This window comes from Pygocentrus nattereri, chromosome 24 (genome assembly GCF_015220715.1).
Source record: "Pygocentrus nattereri isolate fPygNat1 chromosome 24, fPygNat1.pri, whole genome shotgun sequence".
NCBI classification, from domain to species: Eukaryota; Metazoa; Chordata; class Actinopteri; order Characiformes; family Serrasalmidae; genus Pygocentrus; species Pygocentrus nattereri.
Window position 1 is genome coordinate 4409583 of NC_051234.1, and position 16724 is coordinate 4426306.

The 16724-nt window shown below is 38.7% G+C and overlaps 1 protein-coding gene across 10 annotated transcripts in view; it reads right to left on the bottom strand.

The window, feature by feature from the left end:
• Positions 1-2414: 2414 nt before the first annotated feature.
• The window catches only part of syngap1b (synaptic Ras GTPase activating protein 1b), a 183262-nt gene continuing 168952 nt past the window's right edge, over positions 2415-16724 (bottom strand). For 7 of the 10 annotated variants that reach the window (XM_037534099.1, XM_017708749.2, XM_037534101.1 and 4 more), the window contains 2 exons: positions 14355-14416; positions 2415-4736 (listed from right to left, as the gene is read on the bottom strand). In XM_037534099.1, the coding sequence (XP_037389996.1) occupies positions 4619-4736; positions 14355-14416 (180 nt within the window). In that variant the 3' untranslated portion in view covers positions 2415-4618. Of the gene's footprint in view, positions 4737-5140; positions 7561-9597; positions 9704-14354; positions 14417-16724 lie in introns of those variants that run through there. The other 3 variants (XR_005129590.1, XM_037534102.1, XM_037534103.1) reach the window with 3 other exon arrangements.

Consider the following 16724-nt stretch of genomic DNA (forward strand, 5'->3'; position numbering starts at 1 on the left):
TTCTGGTCTAGGCTGCTTTAGTCTGGTGCTGGTTTAGCTGGTCATGCAACACGGTCAACATCCAAAACAGCAGCCAGTAAATCCTGAAGCAAACAGCGGCCCGCGACCCCACAAATCCCAAATACCAGGGGGTATTTCACACACTAGGTATAATAGAGTTAATTATATACATTTAATCATTTTTACTAAACAGGTGCATTTCTCTGTGGGACAAACTTGGTTATGCTGGTCTTTTTTTTTTTTTTAGCAGGGATGCATTCAAAATTCCTTTGTACATTTCTGGATTCACCATCCATCAATGAACACAATCTTACACCAGTGCAAGAAAAACAGCCCCAGACCTTTAATGATTCCTCCTCTGTGTTTTTCAGTAGTCTTGGTGCAGTCTAGCTGGAATTCTCTGCCTAAAAGGCCTGTCACATTAATGTTGCACTTAAAGTGCTTTCCTCTGAAACAAATATCATGTTGTTGAACATTTTAAGAAGTATTCTAAAGATGCTTGTTAAAGTTTACCAATGGTTAAAATGTCCAAATACATTTTAGGGCCACTCTATATCTTTGTGTCCCCATGATGTTGGGATACATGAAAATGTGTGACACTCTTGGGTCCGTTTGGCTGGTTCTTTTCTGAAACAGAAAATTATATATATATGTATGTATATATATATATATATATATAAAATATCATTTCTTAAAATGAAGACCAAAAAGATCTCAATTAATGTGTAGAACAAAGTTTCCAAAAAAAAAGTGGAGAAGCTAGCTGACATGAGACCCCCAAATACCAGGAGTAGTTCACACTGTGGGTATAACTGAGTTAATTATATACATTTTATTATTTTTACCCAGAGTAATGAAAAAGTAAATAAAAATGTCCCACAAAGACAGATGCATTTCTCTGTGGGACAAAGTTGGCTTTTTCAGTTCACAGAGTTGAGTGATTCATTGAGTTGTGTCCAACTGCTCATTGAAGTTCAATTTAATAATTTCTATCTGCTAAGATGATAATAATGTGCCAGGTACTTCAGTGATGTTTGTGTGCGCCAGTTTAGTCCTTAAATTTTATTCTTGACCTTTTTGTCCACCAGCTGGCACAGCTGCTGTTCATTTTGGGAAGCACAGTCTCAGTTCAGCAAGAATGAAGTAGCAACTGTCTCTGGTGCGCTGCATCTTAGGATGTTTTTCCACAGCGCAACACATCGGAATCTTTGGCACCAGACATCTGAAACTGTGCTTTTTCCATTGGCCATCAGCGCAGCACCAAAATTAACCAATTTTACAGTCTTTGGTGCCTTTTCAAGTAATCGAGGGTGTTCTGCTGTCTTTGCTATCACTTGCAGCTGAGACCTACAGCAATTTAGCAAATTCTTAAAGATAAAGTCATCAAGCACTATTATATCACCAATAAGTGAACCAGAAATAAAACACAGATAAATATGGATGTTGCTGATAACTACTTTTCAAATTATTACTTTGTATGGAGTTTGCCAAGTGAACATTAATGCAATTAGCATTTAGAAGAATTTTTGTTTGTATATATTCACACTTTACAGTAAAAATGAAGCTTTGTAAATGCAGACTTTTTTTTAAATGCAGTATATGGTTTTATATCAGCCAGTAAGTTAAGCTATCTCTAACTGGCCACAACTTAGTGAATTAGCTAAATTAGACACTTAGGAGTGGCATAAAATATACAAAAACAAAATAAAATCACCATTAATTACAGTTGTAATGGTGGTTCTAATTAATTATAACTAAAAATATGTTCCTGTTTTTGAATAGGCCCCTATAAGATGACTAGTCTAGCCTAATTCTTAATGTCAATCTGTAGCTGGACAAAATAAGCTACTATGTATTGAGCTAAGCGACATGTTAATTTGTGAGGTTGGACTAAAGAACAGTATTTACTTTTGTAATCATATATGATAGAAAAATCTGCCAGTTTGCTTGACAGATAGATAGTTGCTGTTGGAATAAAACCTTGTGTTTTATTTTAATAAAATCTTATTCAGTTTCATTTTGGACCATTTTTATTGGCCTGTTCATCATGAAATGTTGACATAATATAATTAGAAGTGGGTATTTTCAAATAATGTAAAAAAATATAAGAGCAAAAACTGGTTTTGTTTCAACAGCAAAGATAGATAGATAGATAGATAGATAGATAGACAGACAGACAGATAGATAGATAGATAGATAGATAGATAGATAGATAGATAGATAGATAGATAGATAGATAGATAGATAAATAGATAGATAGATAGATAGACATTCCAACAGACACTTTCTGGGCATATTATGATAAGAATTTATATTTTTAATTCATCTTATTAATTTAATCTCTATAATTCACCCACCCAAAAATATAAATTCCTGCTTATTCAAAAAAAAAAAAAAAAAAAAAAAAACAGAACAAAGAAATTAATACATTGTTCTCAACAGCATTGAATAAACTAAAGGATGAAATGAGAGTAGCAATCAGAATCATTATTACATTAATAATAATTATAATTCAATAACCAGAATATCAACATTCATAACAAATTCATAAACATTAGCAACACACTCCAAAGTATCACTCTTTCCATTAATATATACAAAAACAAAATTAAATTCCCAAATGTCTGCCCTTTTCAAAAACATCATTTTAGGGGTGGGGCTTATGGCTTGTCAAGGAGCATGGATATGGTTTGCTTATGGCTGGCAAAGGTCAAATGAATATTTATTAGAAGGAGGCACATCATGGGAACTCCATCCATTTCCGAGGATAAATAAATGGTTACTTGCATGGAAGATTTAGCTTGGCAAGAAAAAAGTGAAGGGGGAAAAAAGTGTCAGGCATGTAGAAGGTTAATAGAATAAAACAGGACAGAGTTTGGTAAATTTCTCAAGGGGTTGACCTTATAAATGACTGTAGCTCTTATATGAGCCTGAAGCTCAACCCCAGCCAACACACACCACCGCAATGAAATATAGGAGCACTGAAACAGAAAGCAACAAGAGTAATACAAGCTGGAAGGATAAATAGCCATGAAGATGAGAGATAACTGGAAATATTATTATATTCCATATATAGATCATATAGATATATACAAACATTGCTTCGTCACCTAGAAACTATTACAAAATGCCTCAATCAATGAGAAAATGAGTGCAAGCTCGAGGTTGGCGAAGTGTGTGGCAGCTTAAGGGTAATGCATCATAGGTATCAGACTCTGTATGTTAAGTCTGTGCAAAAAAGTGCTTCCAAAGACACCTGCCTCGAAGTTGCCTAGGTGAATCTCTTCATTTTTCCAAAAAAAGTTCTGTTGTGTGGTTTCTCTCACACGAATTCCCAAAGAAAACGGAATGGGAACGGGGGAAAAAGGAGGCAGAGAAAAAATACATTCTGTACAATGCATATACAAACAAATTGTATGTACACATCCATATAATATAGACCCATACATCCAGTATATACACAAAGACTGTACACGCACTGTATATACACACATTCACCCACTACACAACATTATTCAATCTGTAATACGTATCTCCCATGGTTCTATGTTTTTGTCTTGTGGTGAAAAAAGGAAGCAGAAAAAAACATCCAGGCTGCTTGGCAATGGAGTCCAAAGAAGGAAATCAAGTTAAATTTAAAACAGTCAGACTTCTGTCCGACTACCCTCCATCCAATGACCGTGCGACCGCTGAGCCATTAAATAAAAGACAATATTTCTTTATTCCAAGAATAAGATCATCCGTAATTCAAGATCTCCATGGCGACTATCCACAAAGAAAGCAACACAGGAAAAAAAATTCTCCTTCCTTTCATAGAGACCGAGTCACAGCAACGTGCAAAGAGTTGAAGGGGGAGCAGGTAAAACATCTGGATGTCGTTTCTTCGTTTGTCAGAATCCAAAGGAAATGATTGTTTTGAACGATTGTCACAAAAACGAAATGAGAGAAGAAAAAAAAAAACAATCAGCTTTCAGTTCTTTTCTTAGAATTATCAGCATGTAAATATCTCACCTGCGTAAGGTCCAGCTGAAGCATGTATGACCATGAGGCGAAACGATCAACAAAGTTCTGAGCCTCCGTGTATTTCACTGAATCAGTCCATCTCAGTGTCTCTTGAATAAAGGCAATGCATATTTAGTTACCTCGAATTAAGAGACCCAAACGGCATAAACAAAGCACGATGGAAAAAGCTTGCAGCCATGGTAACCATGACAAAGATATGGAGGGATTAATAAACGTGTTAAATGTCTTTTAGTTAGAATACGCACTAAAAGAACAGCACCTTTGAAATGTATCTTACCCATAGAACCTCTCCTTCTCCGCGTGATGTGCCCCACTGTCTGCTATCTCGGATGCTTTTATTCTGTAAAGCGTTGTCCATCGCTTTGACTGTTCAGATAACAAAGGATGTCATCCCTCACGTGCACACACAGCCAACAAGCCATTGGCAGGCATGGAGGCACTGAGAGGTCAACACCCTAAAGCTAGCATCACGCAGGTGGAGTTAACTGACAGCAAGAGCACACGAAAAAGGAGGGCACCTATATTCTCTTTGGGTCACCTGTGGCTCTGGAACCAACTAACAACAGACACTTTCAGAGCCTCAGTTTCCCCTCTGTCAACCAACCGAGTCACGGGATAGCGCCCTCGCATTAAAGCCATGCCATCCTGAGGACTGTCCTAGCTGAGGCCTCCAACTAGGTTCCAGATTGTCCTCCATGATGCTGTGTGATTGGCTGGAGGGAGAGATGGGATACAAAGAGAGTGGAAAAGGGGTGGAGAGACGCTTGATGAGTGGCTAACCAATCACTGCTACGTGTTTTAGAGAAGAGATGGACTAACTACCACGGACAGCCGTTATTTACTGCTGTTCAATTTGCTTGAAGCTATGAGGCAAATGATTGTTTACCTGAGTCTCTCGTTTTCTAAGTTTGAGGTATATTCATGGTGCTGCACACTGACAAACCAAAGACCCTGTAAGCCCATGTCCCTCAAACGTTTCTAGGATGCAACATGTTGCCTGTTTTATTACTGAATGGATTAGAAAGTCACTTGAAATATAGCCCTCTAGACTCTTGAAAAGAAAGAAAAAAGCTAAAATGGCAATCAGTCCATTCTCTTCTCTACACTAAACACCTCCTAGACTTTAATTGTTTTGTGCAGTTAGTCTTTGAATCCTTGCCCTCACCTCAGCCTATTGTATTAATGTGGCTATTTTCTTTTTTTGAGTGCTAAACATAATGTCATATAAGGCCTATACTTGTGTCAGCAGTGGTAAAAGTATGACGACACAATGAATTGCACAGTTAGACATTTCAAAGCCTGCTGAGCCACGTGCATTATGTCAGTCTTCGGATCATACATCAAGAAATAAAAGGACATCATAAAATGGAAATGGAATATAACAAAGGACTGGACAATCAGTCCCAGACAGCAGCGATACATATACAGATGATGGCATGTTTCTATACAGTACATAAGATTCATGTGCACGTTATCCATCAAGATCATTAAGTCACTATCCTTAGATTGTTTGGGCACTAGAGTTATAGCTGAAAGGAAGGATTGAGCTACTTGTCAAATTACATACAGCCTAATGAAAACTATAGGCTACATATACACATAATTAAGGTGTTCCCTGTATCAAACCCTGTACCTGTGAGTTCTTTAGTTGAGCTGGAAAAAAGTTAACTTTCAAAATGCAACACTCATACAGATGGCTTGTTTGAAAGACGTCGACTGTAAAAAACAATGACAACTTCCACGTTCCTCTTTTACAGGCCTACTTTTTGGTATAAGGACAAAAAAGTGTTTCACCTGACAGAGACCACCTCACGTTCCATATGGTTCATGAAAACATTTACACAGGTGCATACAGAAAGGGATGCCATCACACAGAACAGTCCATGGAGGAATGATCAGCAGGGTGAAAGACAAATGGACAACCAAGGTAGAGGGAGAATGGGAGGCAGTGCTATGACACAGTTTCTGAAATGGCACTGTTTTGTTTTTTTTTATTTTTTTTTTATCTATAGCACCAGTTAATCGCACATAGGTTCTGAGATTGAGAAGAGAAAAACATTGCACGAGTCCAGTCTAGTGAGGCAAGTTCCTTAATTACAATTTGAAGACCACAAGCGATTCTCGTATGCGAGTCTACCAAAACCAACAGCCTAAACTTTCCCCCTCTTCCACTGAGGCATGATTACGGATCAGTCTATTATACAGGCCACTTTGACATGAACAATGAAGCAAAACGCAAACTGTTTTGTTGGGATATCATTATTCTGTTTGAGAACCCTGTTGAAAGATACAGAAAAGGCACTAAGGAAGCCAGACCACGTGACGATACAGTGTATGTCCTCCAGGAGATCTTTGAAGCTGGCATTTTCTGAACAAGTTTAGACCTTTACCCACTTTTAGTTAATCATGATGTATGTTTTCACACAACACTCAGCAGGTCACTCACCCAACTGATGTTTGAAAAAAAAACCAAAAAAAAAACAAAAACAAAAGTATAGTATCAGGAAATTCAGACAGCTCACAATAATCTGTTAAGACCCATATTTGGCTCCCAAATCAAGGATTCCAGGGATAACAATTATCTGTCATACCAGAGGAATATGACTGATAAGCTGTGTTTTTTGTTGACATTAATCAAAAGAAAATGTCAGTTCCACCAGACAGCCCTTATTTTGTTTAGTGTTGATGGTGTAAGGATGTGTCCCATGCCTAATGCGCAAAAATCAGGAAAAAGAATGACGAGTATCATCTTCTTCATTAATGATGACGAGAGGGCAGGAGCAAGGGACTGTTTTTTGTCTTCTGTGGCTGTAAAGACGCCGTGTTTTCACTATGATCTGGGCAGCTCTGCTAGTGACCTGCTCCCCCTCCTTCTATGCCAGTTCCCATGCCCATGCTTGTTGTTGCTGTGGTCCCAGTTGCCATAGAGGCTTTGACTGGAGCAGCTTTTTGGTTGCCACGAAGCTCTCCGTTCTGGCTGAGGTGAGTGGAGGGAAGAGGGGAATGAGGAGAGGGGGCTACGTGAGGGGTCAGGGCTCCATTCTCAGGGAGATTGTCAGAGGAGATGTCCAAGGAAGAGACTCCAAAGCCAGGAGCGGTGGTCTTTTCTCCTCCGCCAACACTCAGACCGCGGTCTGGAGAACCCAGGGAGGGAAGCTGCTCTTCCTAGCAAGACAGAAAGAAGGGGAAAGGGAAAGGAGAGACAGAAGAGAAGCAGAGGGAGGAGAGTAGGAACGTGAAAGAGGGAGCATTGAGAGACGGGGGACAGGAAGAAAGATCGTAGAAAAGCATGGCATGAGGGGACGAAAGAGGAAGAACAATGAGGATTCGACATGCCGGGGAAGGGTACGGTTGCCGGATTGAAGAGAACAGTTGAATCAATTAAGAGGTTCGGAATAAAGAGATCAAAGCAGATAGAAGATCATAAGGTCAAGAAGGGTACAGCGAGAGGGAATGGGGAGATCAAGGAGAAAGAGATGGAAGAAGGGATGGAGCATCAGTTACACAGCCGTGGTATGGGAAACATCCATAGCAAAGCTCGGGGGACAATCAGGGAGGGGACACAGAGTGAGAGTGAAAGAGAGAGTGAGAAAGAGAAAGAGAGAGAGAGAGAGAGAGAGAGAGAGAGAGAGAGAGGGATGGAGGGATTAACAATCTGGGGTTGATACACAAGGTCAGTCCAGTGGTTCCACTCCCCTTCTCTCCTGATGCTTCACTGAAGAAGGCTAGTGTGCAGATGGTTTTCAATAGAGTCATGTAGTGACCGCTTCCTAGTCATCAAGCTTTATGCGTCAAATGTTAAGAGGTATTCATAAAACTGCACAGTCAAACTGAACTGACCAATGCATTTCTTAAGACCATCTTAATGTCGTAGGTGTCTTCTATGCGAGTGAACGGCATAGAAGTATATCCTACAAAATGTATCATTCCCACATTTTTCACTTGAGAAAAGTAAAAAACCCTAAGATATACTGATCTGTCTGGCCAGATAGGACTTTATAAACAGGATAGGATTTATAAACAGCACAGCACTTTATGAACACCTCCTAACTGTTAGATTGTCGTTTATCTGTATACAAATGATTAGGCACCTCTGGCTATATTGAATGGATCTGCATGGTACAAACAACTGTTTGTCATTACAGTTGTTAAAATCAATGTTCAATTTTTTTTCAAGGAATTTCCGAATATTTTGAAATGAATTTCTTTTACGTTTTCTTTTGAGTCAAAGACTGAGACCATGACAATTTACTCTTACAGAGCAGCAAAGATTTTTAAAAAGTCACCAAACATTTTCAGCTTGGGATGTTAACTGTCAAAATTATTAGACTGATATCATATACTACTAATGTTAATTAAAGATATGGACGAACCAAAAAAACCTCACACAGATTTCAACAACTGACCTGCAGAGAAGTTTACCTAGCACTACAGTGCAGGCTCGCTACTCCAAAAAATGGCCTGCAAGCGCAAAACTAAACCTTGACAAGCTGGAAATGTTTTGGAAAAGTGCGGTGAGCTGATGAAATAAAATGGAAAACAAAGCAGAGGGTATTCTTGGAAGAAAATGGAAACGTTTGAAGCATCTGAAGAAAGAACACATGCCAAACCTTTAGCACGGGGGTGGATCTATTATGAGTTGGGGTTGTTTGGTAGCCAGAGGCACAAAAAATGCTGAGAAGGTGGAAGGAAAAATGTATTCACCTAAATATCAATAAATCCAGAACCAATTGTCTCAGAATCAGCTACAGAGGTTTGATATTGCAGTAAGGCAATGATTTAAGGTGTACCTCAAAGTCAAAAGATTAGGTTTGGGTTTTTTATTCAGGAAGATCTAAGAGGAATGGTGTGGAGATGACACATGTAGTTCCTGCAAAAAGGCCAGAAGAGTTTTGCAAAGAATAGTGCAAAAACAAGAAAGAAATGCTGAAGCAGGACAAGAAAAACTTGTCTACAGAAAAAAGTCTAGTATCAATGATGTACACAAATAGTAAATTTGCAGAGAGATTTCATGTATAAGTTCATACCACAAATATGTTACCTCAGGATTTTCTGGAATACACAGATTGACCAGGGCTGCCCAAACATTGCACTTGATTTTTTTTTCATTATTTCTAATTCATATTATGTAGTTTTAAAGAAGAGTACAACTTGAAAGGTAAACATCTTTTTAATAACCCTTTCTTTACTGTGTTCCTAAGTCCACTTACACTAAATACAGTCTGTCATTACATTACTTTCTTCCACATCATTTGCCATAATCATATTTATTAAAATCTTGTTAGATATTGGTCAGCATGTAAATAACAAGGGCAAGAAATGTAATAGCTGTGGTTTCATTGTCACAAGATAAAACTACGTATGTTCAGACGTCTACTAAAATCGTTGAATCACACTACATGACATAGTGTCAAATCCACAATTCCAAAGGGTTCCAAGCCTCTACCTGAATGAAAAATAATGCTTTTTTTTTTAAAATAAAATATTTCAACCCATATTTTATATAAAAATGGCTGGGCTGACATAAACAGTGGATGAGGCAAAGTTGTCTTTGGCCTCATCCTCTATTCTTACCTACACGGACGAAGGCCTTGTCAAAGCCCAAACCAGCCTGTGTTCATTTTATATATAAATCAAGGTCAGTGTGTTTGTCGTCAAGTTCAGTCCTTTTCAGTGAGGTCTGTATTAAGGCAGTAAGGGAGGAAACAACTGAGTTAAAGAGTTTGATGGACATCAACAATATTGTGGAAATCTTTACTCTCAAAACCAAATCTGATCATTCATTGTTAGTAAAAGGCGATAAACATGTCATAAGCATGAAAATATTGCATGGTGTAGAGAATGGCTCACATACATACTTATTCATATTTATCTAAGGGTGAAAATGACTTGTGCGTTTGTTTCAGTGGTGATAAACTTGTGTTTGTGAATTCTGAAGACATTTACAGTACTTTGCAAAAGTCACAACCTGTGCAAAAAGACCACCCTTCATTTATTTAATGTCCAATCAAAAATACTCATTAAGTGTAAGTTCATTTTTCAGCATTAGGGAAAAAAACAAAACACATTTAACAGAAAATGAAAAAGACATAAAAATAAATTTCATATTTTATAATATATTACATATATTACATATATCGCTGTTGTTGGAACAAAATCTCGTATCTCCAAAATGGTAACTTTACAGCAGAAAGAAGAAAGTCTTTACTTTAAATGTACTTTTTCCAGGTCACTTGGGCCATTTCTTTTGGTCCATGTAACATAAAATTTGCACACAATGTTAAGAGCAACAGGCATTTTCAAATTGTGCCAAAAACTAAAAAACAGTCAAAATGGAGATACTTTGTCCCATGGAGATAACTGTCCCAACAACAGTGATATATTACAGCTCATAATACTTTTGGGACACTTAAAGAAAGACAATTAAATTCTTAAAGAAATCAGCAGGAATATTTTTCCACCCCTACATAGTTCAGTCTGAGAAGTTGGTTGCATTTTCTGCTTCTCACAATCCAAATAACCTCAAACACAGGTCTGGACTCTGGGATGGCCAGTCTGTTGTTCTGAGATTACTTCTTTGATTTCCTTTTCTCGGTAAGAGCTTCTTGACAGCTACAAATCATTCAGACCCATCACTTTGTCGTCTTCTCATGGTGGAATGAAGGATGGACAGAAACACAAGGATTTTCTTTCCTCAAAAGATAAAAACGTTAAGTACTGTTTGTGATCTACCAGGCCTTGCGTGGTTGTTAGGAGATCCATTTTAACATAATTCCCATTTCTTAATCATTTCTGGAACATTTTGGTATGGAAACTTGGAATCCTGTATTTTCCTTTGGCTTTCCTCTTCTTTATGTAAACAGACTGTCTTAATATCTAATCTCCTCATAAACATCTGAAAAAAAATATTGGTATAATGGTACTTAATGGGTGTTTTGGCTGGAAATGAACTAAATGAAGGGTCGCCCCTGACTTTTGCACAGCACTGTACATAAGTCCCATCGTCATGATTTTTGAATCCAAAAAGATGCCTGATTTCGGACTATTACGTTAGCAAGTACGGCATGTGTTGCTAACATAACCCAGTCTGAATCAGACTACTTTAGATTCCATGCATTACTGTAATCTATGGTTTCCAAGTGACAATTACAAATTTTAAACAGAATAAACAAATTATTTTCTCTTCTCAATCAGAACCTTGAACATGATATTTCAGAATGGAAAAAATTTAAGAAAATTGCACACGACCTTGAGTAGAAGCTACCGGCAACACTAACAACAAAGAGATGCAGGTCGATGAGGACAACAGGGGTGAGTGATGTATCTCTGTCAGAGCTGGATTCGTTGAATTTGAATTGTATCATCAACTGGGTGACTAATCATATTTCGTGGAAAGTCAATCAAGCGTTTCAGATTCATCTCCTTTGCTGAGGAAACTGGGATGCTATGTCTGGGAAAATACTGCGTGGGTCGAGTGAAATCCTGAATCAAATAGTGTTCGATAGGGAGAAAAACGTTATTGTCTAATAGACCTCAGAAAGGCATTCATACATGAACCATATGGGCTGTATTAATTAGTCCAAATAATTATGAAATACAGTACAATCAACATGAGCCCTAATCATTCAGACCGTAGTTAGTAAACAACACAGAACAACACACACATACACACAGGGCACAATCCTGACCATCTTAAACCTGACCTACCACTTTACATCGACATCTTCATACATTCTCATTGAACAACTAAACAAAAGGTAAAAGCTAAAAGAAAATGATCAATACAATCAAGAACATCAAGTTCCTCACCAGCTCAAAAGTATCACAGCTGCACAACTTACACAAACACTGTGTCGCTTTAAGCACTTAACACACCACATAAGCGATATGTACACAAACACATATCACAGTCCACTCACAGAAATCACACACACATGCACGCAGATCATCGACCTGGTTGGGATTGAGGATTGAGACAGATACAGAGATTTCCCAGAATTCCCATCATCTAGTTCAGACTGCACTGGTGAAGTAGATGACGGAAGTATGAGAGTGGTAATGAAACCGTTGAATTTTCCCACCTTGCATCACAGCACATGCCCTGTGAAATTTTATTAGTGTGTGTGTGTGTGTGTTTGTGTGTGTGTGTGTGTGTGTGTGTGTGTGTGTGTTCGTATATGCATCAGTGGTGGAAAGAAATTGTTTCATTTAGTTATCACTTTTTTTTTCAAAACTGAAACATTTTTTCAAGGTAGAATATTAAAAATGTTTGAAAATGTACAATTTGAATATGTAAAAATACGAATCTTGTACAGAAGATGGTTGGCCATTCAAGACAGTCATTTGATTGTTTTCTCTTACATTTTTTTCTGTCATGTCAATAACTGAGGCTACAGATGGCGTCTGCATACTGGCAGGACTTTCCTCTCAGCTTCTGCTGTATTCTGCTTATCAAGGCTGCTATCTTATGTAATTTAATGAAAAAATACAAGACAAATGTGTCATTTTGCCGCCTATCTAGAAGCAGCACAGCATCACCAGTAGAGCTTTAGTGATTTGCCCAATCAGTTATATCCAGTCAGTTCAGACATTTGAACCTGTAGTGTTCCCGTTGCTGACTCCCCTCTTTTATGGCTAGGTCACCGGCCACGCTACAGGATGTCATGTTTTCAAATGATGTCAAACCTGTAATGAAGTCCTTGGGCCTATATCTCCTGACTGCCTTGATACTCAACATGATCAGTGATTACAAATTGCTTGTCTAACGTCCCACATAGAACCCGTGAAACAGTTTCACACAGCTGACATTTACACGGCTGACCTGCTGCTGCTGTGTTTGAATGTACCTGCGCAGACCAGAGCAGTCAAAGAAAAAAGGAGAGGAACATCTCCTGGACTTTGAGGTTTAAAACAAGTACTTTGAAGGTTTAAATGAAAAGTAACACCCTGGTCAAATAATGTTTTGGTACTTTTCTAAGTGATAAGATATCTGTGTTACCTTCTCCAGGTAAGACACTTAAATATGTCATTTTCCTGCAAATTCCAGTGCACAATTTCTTTTATTTGCTGTGTTTAACATACCCACAGACACGGGAAGAACCTGCAAACTCACAGAAAGGACCCTGGTCGCCCGGCCGGGGAGTCAAACCCAGGCCCTTCTTCCTGTGAGGCAACAGGTTAATTACATTACTTACTTTTCCATTCGTTTAACATAATTTCCAATATACAATCATGTTAGCATTGTGCAGTTTTCTAGTGATTCGTAGGGTGAAAGCAGAGTGTACCTACTAGACCTACAACTTCAGGGTAAGTAGGGTAGTGTAGGGGTTAATACTGCCAATCTTCACATGGTAGGGTGGAGGCCTGGGCAAGCATTCCAAGACACACCAGTAAGACTCCTTGGGCAAGATTCCTAATGCTATGTATGCCTACCAAATATGTAGAGGATGTAACACTGAACTCACTCGTATAAAATGTTACAAGTGCAATATTTACATAAAGTCTAACAGCATATGTACTTTTTTAGCCTGACTTGAGTATTTATTCAACTACGATCACTTAGTCAAGTAGAATTTTCTTCATATTAGCAATACATTCTTTCGGGTGAATACACTTTCGCTTCCACCACTGATACCTGTTTTGGGTGCAGGTGAGTGTATGTGTGTGTGCGTCTGCACAGTGTGTGGATTAGGCAATAAGGAAACTGCATGCCATTGTGACAAAGATGGCAGAACTGCACCCCACAAATGAAAGAAACATTTATAGCAATCGTATTCACCACCGGTGACAGCTGAATGGAATGGAATATGAAACGCTTGTTCAGCAATGCTCAGCATTTGGAACTCTAAAAAGTGCTGCTCTTGAAAAATAAGCGTCAGACTTTTCGTTGTTTATTTTCAATAGAGCTGCACCTACAAAGCCTAATCTGATTCCTATATGCATCAAATAAATATAACAAGTAGGCATTTATCTTTTACCTTCAGTGAAATCTCAGCACTGTTGTACAGTAAACTAAACGACAGAGTTTCCGTTACAGTATGTATCGCAGTTATCATTTGACATAAAATATATTTTTTAAGAATGTTCAAAGATGAATAGTAAAGCAATACAGAAACACAAGGTAATCCTCCTTGTGAAGCAGCATGGGCTCTTAGTGCATGAATTTTGCATTTGGTCATTATAGCTGCGAAAGCAGGCCCATATGCCTTTGCAAGGTGTGGCGTGCTGGGGACAGATGCAGTGCACACACACACACACACACACACACTGGTGAGGCGTGGACTTGGTGGGGATGGATGGAGTGGGTGGCTCACAGTCAGGTGCTTCATTACCTGTGCATTCGAGGAGGGACTGGCGCGAGACGAGGCTGCACTAGGATGGATTGCCGCCTCCCCTAAGAGAAATCACCGTATCTCATCAACACAAGGAGAGGTGAGAGAGAGCGAGAGAGGGAAGAGGGACAGGAGAGAGGGAGTGTGTGGTGATTATGGGTGTAGAAAGGGACGGATTAATAAATCCTGGGCTTCTTTCTGGACCTGAACCTCTACATTACCCCTGCTACACACATATACATTTACCTGTGTGTATATTGTGTGTGTGTATATTGTGTGTGTTTATATATATATATATATATGTGCACTGCAACCACTTTGGTATGCACCCTGAAGTTCAATCATGTGCGCCGTGGTGGTTTTTACAAATTAATTTACAAATCTATTTGAGAGTTTTAGACTTAAGTGACATACTTTATTTGATTTGTTGCTGTAGTGATAATAAACTGAAGCTGAAATTACTGCATTATTATTGTTGCGTAATAATAATACCACACTAGATTGGAATTGTTCACACACCTAAACTGAAGAGCATGCATTATATCAGCTAGTGAGACGCGTTAAACAGCTTGTTGGCTGCTCAATGTAACTACAGCAAAACTACAGCCAAAAAAAAATCATGCTGCTGAATAAGAAACTAACTTCAGCTTTATGTACATGTATGAGATTATTATTTAAAAGGTAGTTTTTTGTAAAATCTCTAGAACTCTAGAGCAAACACTGTTTTTAATCTCTAGCACTCTTTTTTGGTATCATTAAAACTATTTGTTTAGACTTTGAACTTGACACTTTTTTGTAGACCTATTTCATTTTGATTTGCCCATTTTTCTCTTTCTGAAGGAGCCGTTTTTGGCCCAAAATTTTTCAGAAGCCAAACTTTTGATGCATCTGTAATAGCAACTCAATGTCTTGATAAATTGATATCTCTTGACAAGTTCAGTGTTCAGACCAACCCATTACAAATGCATGCCAGCTGAAGGTCCCCTCGTGGCTTTGGCCTGTGACACATGCCCAGAAGGCCTGGTTTATAATCCGTCCCTGGGTCTGTGTGAGCGTGTGGGTTTGCGTGTGTCTCTCCAAAAGAAGAAGGTAGGGCTCATTTGTGTTTGGGGAGACGAAAAGGCAAAGATACACACACACAACCATACAACACGTATATACACATGTGCAAACATATAGACACGTACACACAGACATAAATAGACATAAACAGCTAAACAGTCAATGACACAAGACACAGAAATACATGTCAACATAGAACGAAACATCTGTAGGAAAAAAAACAAATGAATTATTGTAAGTCATCACAGTAAGGCAAAATAAAGAAAGGCTGTTCATTCGGTGGTACAGTATCAGCCAACATGCCAAGGTGGGCTAACTAAAATGTGAACTCTTGGTAAGCTATTCATCATGCGACTGAACATGCAGTCAAACCATCTTGCCATATGAGAGGAATATACAAAAAAAGCTGAAACATATGTATACTCTATTCCTATATAGTAAAGAAAACCTAACACAGTGACGCTATTACAGGGGATGGACAACTGGAACTACGGTAAGGAACACAAGCTAGGCCCATCATGGTGAAGAACAAGAGAAGATGATGCTGGGGAGCAAGGTCTGAAGGACACACACACACGAAGAAGCCAGTTATGAATTTACTATGATTGTTTTTAAGGCCAAATTATATTTAAAGCTTCTGCGTCTGCAGGTCTGTGAGCATCGTGCGTAGTAGGGATGTGAATTCTGACTGGGTTTTCTGTTTAGTTATCCTCAAGAGTTCATAAACGGATGTCTGCAGCGAAGGAAAAAACACCAAGAAAAGAAAAAACAGACTTAATGTAGAGCTGTGGATTACTTTTTAGGTGGCAGTACTGGGGTTCAGCATTGGAATACTGGCACCTTGAATGCTTAACTCAGTACACGAGTACCCATGCACATTCCTGGTGCACAGATGTTTGCATAGATGTCTTCCATCATACTACAGGATGGCGTCCAGACCAGAATGCACAGAAAACAAAGAAGAAAGTGCTGTGTTTTTTTCACCTCTCTGGCCCAGATGTACTAACGTACTGACGTTCTGTCCTTTGCGGCAGTTTGAAGTGCAAATCGGACGAATTCCGCCCATATGCTATATGCAACGTGCAGTGGGCCATGCACATTTCTGCCTCATGTATATGCACTAATAAAAGTAAGTGGTGATATTACACTAGCAGCTAATTATGTAGTCCACTCAATTTGTTAAACTGTGAGAAACCAGTGGTGGCCGGTTTTGTGTCAATGATGTATGAAAGACTTTCATTTCTGTACCTTTACCTGCTGGGCTATGTAAAGTTTGCACCAGCTAGATCAAAAATTGTGCATAGTCTT